The 20,983-nt window shown below is 39.1% G+C and overlaps 1 protein-coding gene across 6 annotated transcripts in view; it reads right to left on the bottom strand.

The window, feature by feature from the left end:
- LOC120486635 (glycerol-3-phosphate acyltransferase 4) overlaps window positions 1-20,983 on the bottom strand; it is a 53,068-nt gene that overhangs the window by 29,737 nt on the left and 2,348 nt on the right. For all 6 annotated transcript variants that reach the window (XM_039682808.2, XM_039682804.2, XM_039682814.2 and 3 more), the window contains exons 3-6: window positions 10,172-10,244; window positions 6,377-6,710; window positions 602-676; window positions 346-435 (exon numbers count right to left, since the gene is read on the bottom strand). In XM_039682808.2, the coding sequence (XP_039538742.2) occupies window positions 346-435; window positions 602-676; window positions 6,377-6,710; window positions 10,172-10,244 (572 nt within the window). The remainder of the gene's footprint in view (window positions 1-345; window positions 436-601; window positions 677-6,376; window positions 6,711-10,171; window positions 10,245-20,983) is intronic.

Raw genomic sequence — 20,983 nt, 5'->3', positions numbered from 1 at the left:
TTAAAGGTCATTCCTATTTTATTTGTATACAATTTAATCATTAACTTTAAAAGCACAATCTTTTTACGACTAAAATAACAGTCAAAGGCAAAAAAATTAAATAAAATAAAACAAATTCCCAAAAATTAAAACGGAAAAAACTAAATTTGGGAAAAAATAAAATGGATTTCATAGGGTGATTTCAGGTGTGATGGTGAGTGTATTATTGTGCATGTTTGTTTGATTGTACATGATTGTGTGTGATTGCAAACATGTGACCTTGCGATTGTACATTGACCAATAATGCCAAGGCTCCTGATGGTTGGAGATTTCCAGAAAGCATGCGTATGATCTGTGGCGTTTTACCTGTGATGGTATGTGATGATAGCAGTCAGCGCTCTCACACAGATACGGTAACACATCAGGTGCACTGTTTCACTGAGAACATTTTTCAACCTGCAAACACACACAGGGACGCGTTAACATCCATGTTAAATCACACTCCTGAACAAACTTATAACTAACTTCAAAATATCCGACAACTTATTGGTCTCACAGATTGGTTCAGCACTAGTCTAAGCACTAAAAAATCCTTTTTTAAATTTAAAATCAAGTTTCTCACCTTCCATTGGGCAGATGACCAATAATGGTGGTGAAGACAACCAATAAGCTTATTCCAGTGATTGCTAAAGTTACCCTGATAAACCAAAAAACAAGACATTTCAACTCAAACATTGGAACAAACATTACACAATTTGCCCTTTAAAGGGGTGATGAACTGAGAAATCAAATTTCCCTCGAGCTTTTGACATCTAAGAGGTCATCATATAAGAATATCCTGTAAGTTTCAGAACTGAAAACATCCTTGTTAGTCCAATAAAAGCTTTTATTGACACCAGACTCTGTAAACGACTCGTTTTTCAAAGTGGGGAACTATGACGTCAAAGAGGATAAACACCACCCCCGCAGAAGAAGATCAACGCCTACTTCAACACGGCCGGTTTAGCCCCGCCCACCGATTACACGCATAAATAAAAATTTGTGCATTACACGCATAGCTAAATAACATAGATTCCTACCTCGTGATGACAAACCAGATCGAGCTACCGAGCAATACGAAATATTGTGGTTGTGGAAGAAGACGGTCGCTGCATAAGCTTCCTCTGGATTCCTATAAGACTGCATGGATAAACTTTATTTTTAATGACGTTCCAGCTGATGAGGTAAAACATTGTCCATCTGTTCGCTTCATTTCATTGAGGATTGTTTTGTAAACAAGACTGGATTTGCAGACCGATTAAGATTAAAGAACGGTGCTGTGCCGTCTATAGTGGATCTGCCAGGAATGGTGCAACACACGGACTCTGGGTCGAACATGTATGCGCGAATCATTCTGGTTGCCATTTTACAACATTGGACGTTTTCAGAACACTGACGGGTGAGTTGAAACTCATTATAATATGCAAAACTGTTATCCACTCGCAGCAGTGGGCGTTTATTTCCAAGTCTTCAGTGCGAGACACCCATAAAAACCGAGGGTTTTTCAGATAGGCTTAAAACTAGGGTAGAAAATAGCCTATTACTTATTCATTTTGATGTTTTTGAATGCAAAAACCAAGCGAACTTCATAAGTTGACCTTAGACAACAATATAATAAAATTTAAAAAGCCAGTTCACGACCCCTTTAAACCTTTTTGCATTTCTCTGGTATAACACGCTCCATGTAGAATAAAACATATTTTTCTATGTTTAGGATTATAGAAAAAGGCTACTACATTGTATTTATAATTGTATTTAAGTATAGTAAACAACATTGTCTTCACGGTGTAAATCAAACATACATGATATTATATATTCTTATTAAAGCCACACTGTGGAACTCTTCAACCTTTATAATATATTACCAAAACCCATTGAGATGGTAGATCGACTTACAATAGGTTGAATGACACTTCTACCGTATCCTGAAGGTGTCTGTATCACTTTTACTAACACTTTGTAACTTCGGGTTTCGGGTAGGAACCCGAGCACAAAAAGAACTACAAAATTCGACCGCTTTACGGCATACGTCACTTCCCCCACCACCCCACAACTTCCTCAGATTCTGACGTTAGTGCTCAACTCGCGTTTGACTGCCGTCTGTATGTTTTCGTCATGCCTGAACAACAGCTACAAGGAAGAAGGCAACGGTTTTATCAGAGGAAACCAAAAAAAGAAAAGGGGAGAGTGACAAATTAAAAGCCAGGTCGAGGATTAACACATTGGTCTAGCTTTCGCTGGCGTGAGCTAAAGGAGGAGGAGGGGTGCTCGACCGATCCGGACGCTTTCCTTCACACAAATGCCGTTTCCAAGGTAACCCAGATAAATTCATATAAGCAGTGTAGTATTCTGGTATTCCGGCCACAGCCGATGGTGTTATGAGTGTAATAAAATGCCCACAGCCCAGTGTTCATTTCTAAAAACACAGCTCAGTGCAGGGTCACAGCTCAGTGCTCGCACTAATAAAATCGACTCATGTCAAATACACCGTTACATTAAATGTAGTGAACGTGCCCACGACTGCGTAGTACCCACAAACACTCATGTGACACACCACATGTCCCACGGTTTCTGTAAAAACAAACCAACACACATAACGTTACAGTCAGCTCTGGCCGACAGTGTTTTCAGTGCAGCGAATGTGTCCGCTGTGTGCCCGCTGTCCCGCGCCCACATTCACTCACAGACACGATAAGCTCCACGGGGCTCTTCTCTCTCGGTCGACTGCTATAAGGGAATCGAGCGAGGCAAGGCTGCCCACCTCAAACACTAAAGCACACACAATCTAAAGACACGGGAGGCTGACCGGTTGACTGTTTGATGACTTTAATTTGTGACAGTGCTGCGAAGCTTGTGGCCTCTAATGACGCTAACGTTAGACGTGAAAGTTACATGTCGAGCACCATCTGGTGGCCAAAATGTTCCGCAGTGTGCCTTTAAAGTGACAAAAGTAATTCAGTAAAGACCCGAGTGATGAGACATTAACATTAATCAAATGTGCAATCAGTGACTGCTGCCACTTTAAGACCGAATGCGCAGATCTAATATACTGATATGCGCATTCTTTCGCAATTGTTCACTTAATGCATAAAGATTGTGTGTGTGAGGATACTTGAAAAGAGGGACATTTCGAAACATAAGTGTGCGTGAATTGGACCGTTTAAGCCCAAAGAATTCAATACTAGCGCGCGTTTCAGCTGTGTGCTCAAACAAGCGCGCATATACCGATAGCATTAGCATATAGCAATAGCCGCGTTTCCACTGCCGGGCTAGGGCTGGGCCAGAGCTAACAGCGAGCCGAGCCGAGCTAGTGGCCTCGGGCCTCAAGCACCGGGCTTGCGTTTCCACTGCCCGGCCAGTAGCCCCACAGCGCTGCCCCAGACCCCACCCCTAACACGCCTTTCTGGATCAAACGTCATAAAACCCAATCCATTTCAGCGGGTATTATGAATTAATTTATTTTTTAAATTAGGAAGATAGTATGTATATTAACTCACCTGCCGCAGTGGCTGCAATAGTGTCACGAGACCAGTACAGGCGATTCTCTATTTCAAGCAGCGATTTTTTGCGCGATATAACAAGTAGGGCTGCGGGCACGTTTTCAAGTTATTCATTAACCGTTAACCGAGGCCCATCGGTTAATACTCGGTGCATAGTGTGCGCGCCGCAACCTCGAGATACAGAGTTAATTTAACACCTTTAATAACTGATTGGACCCCATTTGAAACAAAATTAATTTATAGAAATAAAACGCGGCAAGTACGGAGCAGTTAAAGCCGCATTTCCATCACCCTTCAAACTGAAATTGCCAATTGAAAATAAGCAAAACGTCCATTTCATTTCACAAAAACTCCGTGTCTGCAAATAATAATAATAATAATAACCATCATCATCATTATTGTAACATTTTATTAGGCTGCATATGTAGAAGACGCCTTTATCCAAAAAAGGAACAGAGCACAAATAAACACAATATTTTTTTTGACGAATATCAGCGCATATCCAGTGTGTGTGGAGCACGCACTGATGGCTGCGAGACGCCCATGTGAACACTTGCAGTTTCATTGCATTTCTTTCAGTGGAAACAACTTAAAATACTCTTTCATTTCTGGTCATACAGAAAATAATAATACATTATTCGCAAATACATTTATTTGCGTAAACTCACAATAACAAGAAAACGTTGTGCTTTAACAATTAATCAAGGCGCGCTTCATGATCTCCGTGAACTGAAGCGCGAGACCTGAAACAGCCACCGCATTCGAATTTGTTCGTTTTAAATTGGAGATTTAAAGCTTTAGTCTACAGTAGATTAAAGCTTTAAATGTCCAATTTAAAACGAACAAATTCGAATCGAAAGCCAATATCTTCTGACTATGTAATTATGTAGCTAATTAATTTCTCTCTAAATGTGCATCCGGAGATAGAGATATGTTTTTAGCCGAAAATCATTTAGAAAACAATAGTTTATTAATAAACAATTAATGCCTCGTTATTTTATATTATTTTATTATCAGACACATTTATTATAGCCTATAAATCACCTATAATCCCCTTTCTGTAGGCTGTGGTTACGGCTCTTCTCATTCAGCACTGCGGGGAAAATATCATTTCCAGGTTCTAATTTGGCCTCAGAAAACCAGTAAAATATATATTTTTTTCATATTAATTTGTCAAATATTTTAAATGTTCAAGGGGCAAAAAAATCAAACAAATATCTGAAAATTCGTCGATATGTATAGCCTATATATTTTTGCGCAGCATTTGGCATAGGCCTACAGTTTTATCGGTTAATCGGTTAAACATGGACACCCCTATGTGCATCTTGCTTCAGATCATAAAGTTCCATAACACCGATAAACTCCGCCTTTTACTTTGAGCACGCCTCTAGCCCGAGCTTGGCCCCCTCTGGCCCAAGGTATTCGATGGGCCAGAAATCCTGGCCGTTGGCCCTGAGGAAGCCCCGATCAAGCCCCGGAAGTGACAGTGGAAACGCGACTGGCCCTGGCACGCACTAGCACGGCCCGGCCCTGGCCCGGCAGTGGAAACGCGGCTATTGATTCATTTTCAAACAATACCCAATCTACTGGAATTTGTCACAGGTCGAATACACCTATTCACATTAGTTAGTTATATGATCATAACTCCAGGAGCACATGCACAACATAACTTTGACCTAATGGATGCAGTTGTGCAATTAATCGCACAAAACCCAGGTGGGCACATCTGATTAAACAGAGCTCAGATATCAGGCACTCTTCCTCATCTCAAATGTGCACACAAGATGGTGAAGTGTTTCTATTACGGGATGTGGGTTAAGGCCATTGCCCTGACTGACATTAATCCAACAGAAGCTCCATATGGCCCTGAGGGGCAGCAGAATTAGCCTGTATTTTAAGACACTAAATTCAGACTTGTGTGCCAAAGCAGAGCAAATGTCTCAGAATGGACCGATTAGAATGATGTCACATCAGCCAACCAAACCTAATATTTAATATACATTCTGACAGCACTCTACAAAGCCATTAAAAAAGCACAAGTGCTGCAGATATATTTTTGTTTTGCTATATTACATACAGTGGACCTCAAAAAGTAGTTAATAATGTACCCACCTATACCATATACCTTTTATGTATTTTCCATAGACATGTAAATGAGAGTAACAGCAGTGCCCTCTGCTCTTTTCTTCATGAAGCAGCCGTTTCTAATTTGAATAGTTTTTTGGTATTCATACTGTCTAAAAATACTGTGGCAGTCAGCGCTCAGTCAGGGCAATAAAATAATAATTAGTTTTATACCATGGTTTTACTTTACACACCAATGTACTTCAGGCAAGATAATATTAGCATGGTACATGCGTCAAAAACAATGGTAATACAGCAGTATCTCAACCATTTTAGTACTTCTTTGTTGTTTGCATTGGCCTCATTTTATTATTTATTTTAGAATTCTTCTCGCTAATTTTCACTTTTGATTAAAAATTAAATAAATAAGTTTTTTTTGTATTATTTTACTAGGTATATATTTGTATCACATCCATTATTTTACAATATATTGGTATCACATCCATTAGTATTATCAAAATGAGTGATTGGGTACATACCTGCCAATATTGGATATTTATATTTGTCATTTCATAACATTGTCAAAAGTAATGTTTGGTAATCCATTTTTCATGCTGTACATTAAAACGAAGTGATGCAAAAATTACTTGAATTTGGTGATTAATCTGGTATGTTTATTTTAGTTAGACAAAACACCATAGAATTATAATATCAGCAATAAAAAGAATATAATAATTAGCATCAGCAGCCTGAATTTTAGATTTTTATAGAGTCCCATCTTTCTTCTTGCTCACCTGAGGGGCAACAGGAACCCATAACGGATGATGACGCCAAAACCCCACAGCACTGTCAGTCTGGTGCTAATGTGCTGGAAGTTATAGTTGCTCCTGGTCAACAGGTTCCACGACTCAAGTTCTTCTGCCGAGAAACATTTGGTAACCTCATCATCTACGATGCTTTCAATGCCACGGCGGCAAAAGTAGAAGGTGTCTGACATTTCAAACTCTGACGAGGAAGGGGCGGGGCCTGTGGTGGTGGAGGCGGAAGCATCCAACTCTCGACTGCTCCCGTTACGCCGAATCTCTTTGAGCTCATCTTCCAGTGATGTAGGTTCTTTAGCGATAATGCCTGAGAGAAAATGACAATGCAAACATAGTGTCTTTGTGAAGAGCAAAATTCAGGACATTGTATAACAGAGCACATAACGTCAGAGCGTAGAGAGTAAATAAATACATTTTGAAGAGAGTGGATTCTGGAATTCACAGCTGCTTCGATGTATATCTAATGAGTGATTGTTATCAAGGTATACAGTACATCTATATTTTTCCTTTAAAAGGGACTATAAGTAACTTTTTAGGTCATTTATAATCTAAAATCAATATATTTATTTATAAATATGCCCCCAATGGTGTACAAATACCTCTGCCAATTATCAGATTTATCCACGTAAACGAAGAATTGATTATATTTATATACATGGGACGGGTAAATCTATGGAGGCTTCCATGTAGTTTCGCCATCTTGAAAAACTATGATAGCAGAGAGGGACAAAAAGTATGCCAACGCGTTTCCACAACGTTTTCGTTCAGAGCCAGCGTCACGTAACTGAAAGCAGCAGAAACGGAGGAGCAGAGCAGTGAGAGGCGCTTGTCACTTTTATTGTTAAAGGATAACTCCGGCGCAAAATGAACACATTGGTACTTTGTCGACCATTCTCGAATGATAATCGAATGTAAAGTTTTATCTCTAAAACTGTTTAGCGTATAACGCTAGTATATGGGGGCATATAATAAGTAAAAAGAAATCACTAACATGGCTCAAAATAGCCATTTTTTATTTTTTATTGGTATTTTTATTGGTATTAACTAGCGATTTCTTTTTACTTAATAAATGCCCCCATATACTAGCGTTATAAACTAAACCGTTTTTAGAGATTAAACTCTTTACATTTGATTATCATGAAAACAAATCCCAGAGAACAGTTAAGTAGGTACCGATGTTTTATATTAGACCAAAGGTTCATTCTCCTTTAATGGCGGACCATACCTATGCCGAGGCACTGGATAAGAAATCCTCTTTGCCAAAACGGACCAAAAATTATCGTAAAACGAAATGTGACCGGAGGATACAAAAAACACGAGTTAATGTCAGGATTGCTTTTTCCCGGTGGAAAGAGCTAATGCAGGAGAAAGAATTCAAAAGAGACGCTGAAGTTGCCTGCTTTCTCCTCGACAGGTAAGTCAATGTTACAGTCTTAATTACAAGCTTTTTTTCAATTCAAGAAGAACATTTACAGATAAAAGTTAAACAGGCTCTATGATGAGTCGCTTCTCTTCTCTGCCTTTGGAAACTTTCAATTCTATCAAGATCGTCTCTTGTAGCTGCCGGGCTTCTTTGTTGTCGTTGTATTGACTCTCGCTCTCCTCCTCTTACTCGTCGTCCACCGCCTCGCCTAGATCCCACTGATCCACTGCCTCTCTGTCCCCTTCCTCTACTTCTTCCTCTCCCTACTGTTGAATCATCTGATGATAATATCTAACAATGCACGTACTTCAAAAAAATATAACGAGTAAACAAGGCAGAACTACTAATTATAATAGTCACTCATTACTTCATACTGTAACATTCGTTTCTTCGTTGTGTCAATTTGAAGTTTGTTTGAAATAACAAACTTGTTCACCCGAAGAAAAACTCAACAAAGTGCTATTAGCAGACATCCTGTCAAAGCTTTTTGGTACATAACGGCTACCGTAGATGCCACACGCATTTGAAAACGCGACACGCTGGAGAACACAATTCGTTTGAATGCAATATACAATTTCACCGCCAGATGGGAGTAATTCTTAATGTCCCTTTAAATATCAAATGAGTTGAATGACTTCTCTAAGCTTATGAGATTTTAGTTTGTTATAGAAGTTACCAGTGTGATTACTAAAATGTTCTTTTCATGTATACTTTAATGTCCGTATTAAATATCTGAGAACTGACTGAGGGTCTGGCCCATTGTTCTATATAGAGCATCACAGTCCCGCCCACAGCCGGTGCCAGAAGTAAAAATTCAATACAATTTCTCCATTGACATTTGGGATATAAGCCATAAAAACGTAACCATACATGGTAGACTTAAAACCAGCTACGGCTGTACTAAGCGATTGTATATGCTCATATAAATGCCAAAAGTTCATGGGGCACTAACCTTGTTTTAAGATAAATCCCTTTTATTCGCGATGTATTGGATAAGTACTTCATTACCCACAATCCTGAACAATCCCACAATCCCACAGTGAAGCATCTGATTGGTGGAAGTCGTGTCACGTGTCTAAAACCCCGCGAAGGTACGTGAAGACTGAAGATTGCGTAATGACGTAGGGCTAAGTTCATTGGTCGCACCTCAGAGACGACCCCGCACCATTGGATATACAGTAGCCGCAACACAGCCAATGAGCGAGCCTGATGCTCAATGTTTTAGCATGTGCATAAGCTTCAGTAAATCGAGGAAAAGGAGTTTCCCTGCACATTCACTATATAAATTCACTGGAGGAAAAAGTTCACGCGGCCGTCGTCAGATTTGGAAGTCGCTCAAAAGGCTCTTTCACGGTGGCTTTTAGAAGACTTCAGTGAGTCACGGTGGTTTATGGGAGGAGTAGTTCCTTGAGGCTTGTACCTACAGGCTTGTACCTTTAACTTTTTTTGGATTTTCTCTTAGTTTTTTCACTCGAAATGATATGTTGTATGCTTATGAGTTCAGCCGTAGCTGGTTATCCTCAGACATGCTCTAATACTCTTTAGATATGGATTTTACAAAATGTCAATGGGAGAAATGAATGGGAAATTTACTTCCGGCACCAGCACTCTCTCGGGCTGTGGGCGGACTGTGATGCTCTATTAAAGCCCCCTCTCATTGAGAGAAAGAACATGTTATCTTGATGTTTTGGGAACAATCTCCTGTTTAAAGTTAGAGCCCGACCAAATCCAACCTTGAAGAAGCTGAGAACTATGTTTATCTATTTCTTAGCCAATCAGAATCACTCAACCTGAAGCAATGACGTAGCTTAGACTTTGGTGAAGGGTATAATGGCTGTGATCTTTGTAACTGTAACAGGGCGGCCTATGGACACCTTGTGAGTCTTGAAGCTGACTTCCGCTTGATGAAACTACAAAATATCTTCAGTAAAACTTTTCTTTAATTTATTATAATTCTGTCTCTTGTCTTAAATTGACTGCACTTTTAATTCCTGGTCTTAATTAATCATGTCTGGTTCTTGGGTCTTTAACTGTATTTCCATAATAATTTGTAAATAAATAAAATCTTTGAATCTAAAAAAAAACATTATATAATGACATATAACGTATAATGATCTCAAGCAAATCCAAACACAAGCAAATTGGACACAAATAGTGTGACCGCAATTCATTGTTGCCCGATCTTTCTGCGGATTGGTCAACTGACAAAAACAACCATGTCCTGTGAGAACAACCAAGCACAGGAGACACACCGAAACAAGCAATGTCACTCAGATTAACAAGCACATGAGCAAACAGGAACAATAGATATTTCCCATAGGTGTAATTGTACAGTGTTTACTTACTATTAAGACTGTAAGGCTTGTACAGAAGATGGTTTTTTTCCTTGGCTCCTCTTTCCATCCTCACGGTGGCCCACTGGAGAAAAAAAAAGGAAAAACAAACTCAATTTAATGTTATCACTGCTACATACTTTTTAGTTAAGAATGATCTTAATTAGTAAAGAATTAGGGGTGATCTAAATATTTAATTGTATACAAATACATCTATTATTTAAAATATTTATATTCATATTAACTCTCTGATCATACATGAAAATCTAATTCTGGGGGGAAATATAATATGTAATATAGCAGATCAGTCATTAATAAGTAATAAACCGCAAAATAAATCAGTTATACTTCCTCTGTGGATAACATCATAATGGCCCTTAAAATAAAACTGCCTATTTCGTGATTTGAAAACACATTGAGGTGGACTGCAGCACAGACACACACACACATACACACACACACAATGAATGTTCTCCCAAGGAACAACAAGCACTTTATTGAAAAGCTGTGGGAGGAGGAATAATGTCAGCATGTTAATTCAGGCATGTGGAGCACACAATACACACAACTGACTTGCACTAAGAATCAGTAAACACTGAAGGCTGGTATTGATATCTTACAAAATTTACCACAGGTTTTGCTTGAACATCAATGCTTCAATGTCATATTTTAAACCAGGGATTCTTCTAATATGCAATACTTTAAGGTTAAGGACAGAATGTACACATCACAAAAAATTGTCAATGTTGTTCCTGGTGCTCAAGGGACAATAAAACTTTCCAATCCTAAGGGTACGTTTGTTTCAACAACAATGATGTGCTAAAAACGGAAAAGTTTTTCTTTCGCGTTTTTTTTTGCATAGACGATAATATTGTCAAAACGATCCCCGATCACACAGATCCGTGAAAATGACTAAAAACGCTTTATGCACGCCAGGCCAGTAGTTGGCGATGACACTTTGTAAAGAAACATGCGCCCATAGACTGAATAGGTATCCACAAGTTTCCAAGGGGCGCTCCTGTAAAAAATAAAGTGGTTGAAACTTCCGGTGAGGCTGCGGAAGTAGCATTCCAATGTGTGTGTTAGTTAGCGAAGAGGCTAGCTGTTTTTCTGAGAATTATTTTACAATTTAAAGACGCAAATCTTTATGAGAGATGTCGTTACGGAGCTCAGGGACAACATGTGCTGTTCGCGGTTGTATGTATAACCGGACTAAACTAATTCAGTGACTTAAACGTGATTGTTTTGAACATAGAGGTTTTGAACATAAGCCGAAAACGAAATCAGAGTGATCCTGCTAACGACTGTAGTTTCCATCACCTCCCAAAAGACGACGAATCTTATATATTACGAATTCCGGCAACACGCGCGGTCGCAACCGGAGGGGCGTGACAAAGTTGAGAAATGTTTCACTTTATGCAAATGAAGAGCGATTTTTGCGAGCGACAACCAATAGGAGTGAAGTCAGTGGAGCGCGTCACTCTTCAGTGCTGAGTCTGACCGAGGCAAGTTGAACGAGAAGCTAATTTTAGCAGTCAGAAATTGTCCAATAATATATGATATATCTCTGTGTACATACAGTGGTGTTCCCCATACTGACTCCGTGACTGAATGGTTTCAGGGAACCCATTAAATAGCCGCGATTGCGATGGCAAAGAGCACTCACTGTTTCTTGTTCATCTTTAATATTATACATTTTATGTACTGATTCCATTTATATTTAGACTTTTCCTTCCAAAATATTTGTTTGTAGCGGCAATAAAACGCATTTGTTGTCTAACTTAGAGTAACTTCCATGAATGTCACTCACAAACATTACTAGGCAGGCAACCAGTAGTGGGGAACGCCCTCCAGCGCAGCCACTGGCGACCTGCAGCGACAAAGTCGCGTGTAGTGTGAACGGGGCTTAAGGTGTTTTGTAATAAGATGTAAGAATGAACATGGCCATCTTCATTTACTCCCGTTGTTACTCAAGGATGGATCTTTACTGTTTGTGATCCAGCTTACAGTCTCCGGAGCAATAGGCCTAACGTTACTGCACACTGCAGTAATGGAAGGGAGAGCGAGCAATTTAATACAGTAGTTTTAAGAATATAAAGTTTACTACTGAGAGTTTGTTTATCATTGCGTGAGATGAGATTTTCCTGGCACTGAAGTGTGAGCTTGTGAGGCTCCTCCCTCTGTGCCGGCAGCAGCAGCTCATTCGCATTTAAAGGGATACACAATAAAACGATGCGTTTTTCTCAGCCATAAAAAGTGACAATTTAAACATTCTGTAAAAGAAATTGTGTTGGGTATTTTGAGCTAAAACTTCACATACACACTCTGGGGACATCAGAGAAACATCTTTTGAAACTTTTTACATCTTGTGAAAAGGCACATAATACATGCCCTTTAATACCCAAGCATTTCTCTACGTCACTGAACCCGTTTATTTAAGGATTGTGGGAAGTAAGTAGTTTGCAGAAGAGCCATAGTGTCAGGCAGAAAAAGAAAGCCACACGCAGTGAGATTGCACATCAATTCCATAACAGCTTCAGACGGATGTGAGGTAATGTTGAAATAAATCAACCACATTTGGAGTGAAGCAGCATGCTCTCTTGGTAGATCTTCCAGCATGCACTGCTAAACCTCTGCAACTTATCCAGAATTCTGCATCAAGAGTGGCCTTTAATGAGCCGAAGAGAGCCCACGTCACACCTCACCTCATAAACTTGCACTGGTTGCAAATTTAAGGCACTGATGTTTGCCTACAGAACAACCACTGGCTCTGCACCCCAAACTTAAACTCACTACTTCAGACCAATGTTCCCTCCAGAAGCTAGCATTCTGCAAGTAAACGGTGCCTTGTGGTGCCATCTCAAAAAGGCACAACCTGATTTTCAGACATTTACCTGGACTGTTCCAAGCAGGTGGAATGACATGCCTAATGCCGAGTTCAGACTGCATGATTTTAGCCACGATTTTGGCTCGCCGACAGGTTTTGAGAAATCGCCGACAAATGCCCGAAATCACAGGCAAATCGGCGCTCGTTCACGCGAGTGACAATCACGCAGTGTGAATGAACAAAGACGCGAACTGAGAGAATCACCGACGAGTCGCCGACGCCCGTGAGATATTTGGCATGCTAAATATCTGGACCTGTCGGCGATTCAAAATCCTGCTGTGTGAAAAGTGTTTTGACTGAAAACTACATCGGCGATCACCGGCAGCCAGTGAGAGAGCAAGATACAGAGCAGCAGGGAGTTCGGGGAGGAGTTATAGATCACATATCAACATGATATGGCATTGTTTCAACAAAAAAAGCTTCTTCTCGGTCTATTTGGACACAATAAATGGAAGAAAAATTAGTAGAAATTTGGCAGGAGCACTCGTGTCTGTTTCACCAGCTGTACCACAACCGGGTCGAAAAAAAAAGTCTCACGTGAGAACTCCGGTCTTGCACGTGTGGTGTCGCGCGTTGTTTCCTTTTCATATCTCACGCGTGTTTGTTGTGAAATGTAGTTTGCGTGCAGCGTGCTAGACAGAGTCTGTCGGCGATTTTTCTAAAGTCATGCAGTGTGAAACCTTCTGTCGCCGATCCATCGTCCAGTGTGAACACAGCAGTGACTGAATGCTGGCCAAGATAGTCATGCAGTGTGAAAAGAGCAGCGACCTGACTACTTTGAAAATCGTGCAGTCTGAAAGAGCCATAACTCAAACCATGCTGCTGAGTCTTTAGCCATTTTCAAGAAACTGCTGAAGACATCTCTTTCATCAACACTTAACCCATTAATACTATCACTTACTATTTATTCTATTAATCTATTAAAACACACACACACACAAACCTTGCTACAGTATGTGTAACTGGGACTGGTCACCCTACTTGCCTATTGCAGCCCTTTTGTTAGTTTCATTGCTTATATTGCACTACTCATTTGTAAGCCGTTTTGGATAATGACGTCTGCTAAATGATTAAATGTAAATATCATTGTGTTCTGGAAGTTAGGGCTGACTTCTAATAGTCGAGGATTCGACGATTCGATTCGTAGAGGTCTGATTCGACTATGAACGTTATAGTCGAATAGTACAGTGTTTCCCAACCCTGTTCCTGGCGGCACACCAACACTGTGCATATTCTTTGTCTCCCTAATCAGACACGCCTGATTCAACTCATCAACTCATTAACCCATCTGATTATGAGCTGATGGGTTGAATCAGGTGTGTTTGATAAGGGAGAGAAAGAATACACGCAGTGTTGGTGTGCCGCCAGGAACAGGGTTGGGAAACACTGGAATAGTACACAGCCAGTTCAACCTCATATAAATCAGGTTATGCGTGCCTCCCGCTCACGAGCGCTCACTCTTAACAGACACACGAACAGACACACTGTCCCTGGCGCTGCTCGCGCATCACAGAATGTTCATAGCTCTCCCTGTTCACAGTAACCGGGTCGTCTCATTCAAAACAGCCAGCCGTTGCTGTCAGCGAGCCGCCGCACATTGAATACTCATATGAGTAAGGCTGCGAATAGGGTTGGGAATCGTGAGAAATTTTCCGGTTCCGGTTCCGATTCCGGTTCCGCCAAACGATTCCGGTTCCGGTTCCGGTTCCCATTCAATTAAAAATATTAGTAAGAGAAAAATCCACAATCCTTTTTGTGTTTATTTCTTATAGTACTTGACAAATTAGTTTAACAGACTGGTAATGTAAACAAACTCAAAATATTATTAAGCAATCTTTGCAAAAAAAAAAAAATATATATATATAAAGGAAATTAAAAAATTCTGCATTCTCTATAATAATTTAGACCTCTCCTTTATTGTATCTCCAACAGTGAAGAATACCCTCTCAGAAGGAGTAGAATATGCTTTAACACACATATGTGTGTAGAACAGATTATTTTTTAAAACGGTTTGAATGATTGATTCATTAAGACTTTACTTATTTCATTACTGGATAAATCGGCGCTCTAGCAGTTAATAAACAGAACTGCATGCGTCTTGCGAAAGAACATTGTTGCCGGAGCTACTTCTCTCTGTTTATGTCCATGACGAGTCACGCAGGCATTGGGCTACTCCGCAGCAGCTGCGATCCGCCGGCCAGTCTAAACAAGTCCGAGTATTAACGCTTATTACAGACTTTACGTAGTGATTCAAGATAAGACAGAAACACGGTTTGAAAAAAAAAAACATTAAGATGCACTCGCTCATTGTATATATTTTGTAAATTCTGAACACAAAAAATATACGGACTGCATCTGTTTTGACCACTACCGTCAATGTTTACTCAAACTATAATCTCACTAATTCTGTAACGGAAATCATTTGAATATGTGAAACAAATAAATATTGAGACTGTGTGATAGTAAAGCAGTTTCATATCGACAACTGCTCTCTCTCTCTCTCTCAGCGCAAACTGATTTGAATGTAGGCTAGAGAGTGACTCGGCGGTCGGCGCGCGCAGCGTGCGTGTGTCTGTGTGTGACAAATGCAGCGCGTGTGAGAGCAAATCGCAACTTCAGTGGTGAAGTTTTTGTCATTTAGGAATAAGACGGCGTCTTCTACTCCCAGCACTTCGCCCACATAATGATATCGCATCGGCATCAGAACCGTTTTCGGAACCGAAACTTTTGAACCGAATTTTGCACGGTTCCGGTATTTTTTCAAAAACACAACCGGTTCTGGAAAAGAACCGGTTCTCGGTTCCCAACCCTAGCTGCGAACGTAAGTTACGTGCCCGCCCCAGCATGCTCACACTAATAAACGCCTCACCCCCGGTGCCACGCACTCGCTACATTGCCAGCACATCTGGATGCATAACGCAAACCCAGTCAAACGTTTGACTGCATTATCTTATGCGCCTTATAATCCAGTGCGCCTTAAAGTGCGGAAAATACATGCGTTTTATATTTAGCCTGAAACAGTGGTGGAATGTAACGAAGTACAAATAATTTGTTACTTTACTTAAGTAAATTTTTCACGTATCTTTACTTTACTTAAGTAGAATAAATAGTGCATACTTTTTACTTTTACTTCGTTACATTTTGCAGCAATTATTATACTTTCTACTCCACTACATTTCTACAACTTCTGTTACTTTTTCGTTACATTTTCTGATCAGTTTTTCCCCTGACAAAACGTAATCTGACCGTCCGTCCGTTGCACGTTTGTCTCACCAGTGACGTTTGGTTGCCATAGATATATCAACCCGGTCACACTAAATGCGTCTCGCACGCAGTGCGTTTGGTTTATCGTGCAATTTATACGCGAAAATTAGTTTTTACGTGCATAGGAAATGCACTGTGTGTAATATTCGTTTGCTTAGGATTATGGCAAGCCAAGAGGTTCAGAATTACACCATAAATTAATCGTGTTTACTGCCAAACATAGTTATTAACATATAGTAAGGATAAGCATGATGTGCATATTGCCTAATTGCAAGCTTGTTTCAGAAATGGTGACAACAATTTTTTTCCATAATTATTGAACATCATTATAGGAGTATTAGGATGAATGAGTTAGAATTAAATGTTTTATTAATCATTAGAAAATAGACATTAAGAAAATATATTATACAAGTACTTTTACTTTTAATACTTAAAGTACATTTAAAATCAGGCACTTTTTACTTTTTACTTAAGTATGGTTGTCATTGTGTTACTTCTACTTTTACTTTTTTTTACATTGTGTTACTTCTACTTTACTTTTAGTAAATATTTATCTGGATATTTGTACTTTTACTTAAGTACTGAGATTCAGTACTTCCTCCACCACTGGCCTGAAATAGACAAGCATTCATGCGTGACAAAAAATCTTCAAGTTTTAGGAGGCAAAATATATTTTTTGTAATTCTGTGAATTACACTGCTCAAATCAGATGAGGAAGCGTTGGCTCTCCACAAAACATAAAATATTATTTTTCATGTTCACAGAGGAAAAAACAATGTTACAGACGTGACAGTTCTCCGACGGACACGAGCGCTCTGAAGCAGCACTGCTTTAAAACTTTCACAGACCTCAAACAGAAAAGCACAAAGCCTTTCTTTAAAGTCCCCGTGAACCGGAAGTTGCAAACGATTTTTCTCCAGTGCTGTGACGTATTTCCAAGTGAAACGGAATATTGAACAGAGGGCAGGGTTTTACTCTAGCGCTCCTCCTCTCCATCTCTCGCTCATAGCAAACTAACGGTTTGAGGGGAGTGGTTAAGCGTTTCCCCACCCAAGTTGTGAAACCTACGTCATCAGAAAAAGAAACCGTTCCAGACCGGAAGTAACTTTTCAGATTTTGATTCAAGATTACCAAGGTAAAACATTTTTTATATATATTTTTACTTGCACGGATTAATTGTACACCACAAGACTAGTAATATGCGCTAACAAAGTAAATAGGTTCAATTTTGATTTCACGGGGACTTTAAAGTGAGTTTTTTTTTTTTTTTTATAATTTTTTTCTTGATTTTAATTAATGTTTCATCAACCAATTGTCTGGATTTAATAAATAAGAAGGAAAAGCAGACAATTAGGCTAGCCTACTGATAATCAAGACACGGACGCACCGATGTGTGTGAACTGGAGCTCGTCTTATAAATATAGCTACCGCCACTCAGCGTATAAGTATAGTCTACTCCACAGACCTGAAACATAGGCTATATTGAAATGTCTACTTGTAAATAGAACGATTCAAAACGAAAGAAAACGTAATGCTCTCTGCTTATGAAATGAACTGTGCATTTCTCTCTGGTGCATGCACTACGCGAAGATCGCGCAGCATCGTCAACTTCAACTTCTTTATTAATAAACAATTAAAATGTCTCCTTGCTATATTTGTTCTTTGTGACAGCTTTTTATTTTCGGCAGCGCCGCTGCTACCCTTAGGCTAAAGCGTTAAGTTACAAGTTACAAGCTCACCACCGCATCAAAAACATGATTGCGTGATAAAAACATGAAAAATACTACCTAAACATAGCCTAACTGTTTAGAGAAAAAAAAACACAGAACGAATAGCCTAATGCGCATACGTCCATCTCTTTTGTTTGAAATAGAAAAAAACAGGTAACACTTTAGAAAACAGTTCCTTCGTTAATGAATAACTACACAAGAACTAATGAGTAACACGATATTAACAATCTAGTAACTATTATTAACTAACAAGAAACTCTGATTAACGAACTAGTAAGTAATAGCGCACAGACGAAAGTGGTAGTTCACTATTAAGTAATCAATAACTTCTATTTTTTTAATACTTCCCAGAGAACTACTGAAAAAGTATATTAATAATCTAGTAACTACTATTAACTAAAAGAAATTCTCATTAACGAATTAGTAAGTAGTTCACAGATGAAAGTGCTAGATACTTTTGTGGGAATTACTAATTATTTGGATCCGTATTATAAAGTGAAGATCATTGGAACTAACTAGTAATTACTCAAGTGTTACTACATGATCTAGTCATGATTTGTGCAATCGTTTGAGATTTTTGGTGAAATTTAGTATACTTTTAGAAAATGTCTTTAGTAACACTTGAGTCATTACTAGTTAGTTCCAATGATCTTCACTTTATAATACGGATCCAAATAATTAGTAATTCCCACAGAAGTATCTAGTAACACTTTCATCTGTGAGCTTTTACTTACTAATTCGTTAATGAGAATTTCTTTTAGTTAATAGTAGTTACTAGATTGTTAATAAACTTTTTCAGTAGTTCTCTGGGAAGTATTAAAAAATAGTAGTTATTGATTACTTAATAGTGAACTACCACTTTCATCTGTGCACTATTACTTACTGGTTCATTAATCAGAGTTTCTTGTTAGTTAATAATAGTTACTAGATTGTTAATATTGTGTTACTTATTAGTTCTTGTGTAGTTATTCATTAACGAAGGAACCGTATTCTAAAGTGTTACCAAAAAACATAGCTGCTAGACCTATCTAAAAAAAAGGTTCGACTATCAGTCGACTACGGCAAAATCTAACGAATCAGATTCGACTATGAAAATCCTTAGTCGAAAACAGCCCGACTGGAAGTACATGAGAAGTTCACACTACCAAATGCACTCCATAAATAGAACGTTTAAAAAAAATTCATGTTGGTACCTCAAGGTAGTACCATATTAATATATTATTTTATATACCTTATAATTTATGTACATTAGAGCACTTTGTTTCTGCCAGGCCCCCCTTTTGTAGAGTAAAATATTTTCAAGTCCCCCCACCAACTGGAATTTGTCGCATCCAGTGTAGACTGCATCACAGATTATAATGGGTTCTATTTGCTTTTTCCGGGTCACGCCACTCGAGTTGGGTGTAGACAAGTTGTTTTGGTAGTTGTGGAGTAGATTCATCATCTGCTTACGTTTACTTGGCACTGGCTATACATCATATCGAGGTGTAATATCATATCGGTTTTCAGACGAAAGTTGATATTTCAAAACTTGCATAATTTAATAACGCTTTTATATGTAATCTTTAGCAAATATTACAAAAGATATCTCACCCCAACTTTACTGTCAACTCTATAGTATCTGATTAACAAATGCAAAACAAAAAAGTCTAAAGAACAATATTCTTAAAGGGATAGTGCACCCAACAATGAAATTTCTGTCATTATTTACTCACCCTCATGACATTCCAAACCTATTACCCTCATCTTCGGGACACAAATGAGGATCTTTTTGATGAAATCTGAGAGCTTTATGTCCCTCTTTTGACCATAGACTGTAAAAAAAGATGGACGACGCCCCTTCGCTCTTTTCCATCAGAGTGAACTGAAGCCGCCTGTGTCTCGATATGACGCTGACATCTTGGACTTGAGTCTGCGCACTTGCGTGTTTCGGGACCAGTCATGCGTGAGCAGGAAGTAAAGGCGCGAAATCAAGGCCGCGCCCTCATTCTCGCTGAATCAAACGCAAGCACACGCCCCGCACTTTCATTAAGTGGCCTCTGTCTGCTTCGTTTTTTTCTACAATGTCTGGTGGTTGCAGAACCTCGTTAAAATAAGGTAAATACAACTACTAACCACATAATCAACATTATTAAAAAAATTCCGCTGGTGCTTCAGTGACTACCTCGCACAGAGAACCTGTCAATCACAGCTGTCAATCATGATGTCAGAGCACCGTTATTTTATCATCACATAACTAACTAAAAACAAACTTATTTTAAAAACCAACACTTGAAATTACATCAACGTGATAGAAACTATAATAAACGACAGAAACTATCTTTGTAACAAGGATATGTGAAGTGTAATTTAATTGTTTAGTTGGTCTCGCGTCCCATTGAATAACATGGGGTGGCGCGGGTTATGAGCTATACTAGGTCCGGTCACAGGGGGGCGATCAAGACGTTTTGGCTTCACTTTTGAGGGCTTGTGAGGCACGCTTGCTTTTGACAGCTACGCAACTACCACTTTATCTCCACAAAAAGTTCAGAAAGAGATCGTAGAGCTGATCCATATGAAATAAGCGGTTTAGTCTACATGTTCTAAAGAGACTTGATTGCTTTTTATAATACACAGATTGAATTTAGACTTTTATTCACATATAAACATAAATCAACTCACAACTCAGTTGTGTTAAACGGAAGCTCAAGCATGTTCGCTTGATGTGCGAGAACCAATGAGGTTAATTCTCGTGTTACGCATCAAGTTTGAGCTTCTGTAAGAACCAATGAGGTTTGTTCTTTTGTGTCAAGCATGTTCGGTTGAGCTTCTGTTTATGTTTGCTGATCAATGTTTAGAAAGCTAAATGAAATCTGTTCATCAAATCTGTTCAGCAATCGAGTCTCTTCAGAAAATGTGGGCTAAACCGCTCAATTTATACGGATTAGTTTTAAAATCTCTTTA

Source organism: Pimephales promelas, chromosome 14, assembly GCF_988280905.1.
Source record: "Pimephales promelas chromosome 14, fPimPro1.hap1.1, whole genome shotgun sequence".
In the NCBI taxonomy this organism is placed as follows: Eukaryota; Metazoa; Chordata; class Actinopteri; order Cypriniformes; family Leuciscidae; genus Pimephales; species Pimephales promelas.
The sequence above is the reverse complement of the archived record's forward strand: the minus strand, read 5'-3'. Positions and strand labels throughout refer to the sequence as shown.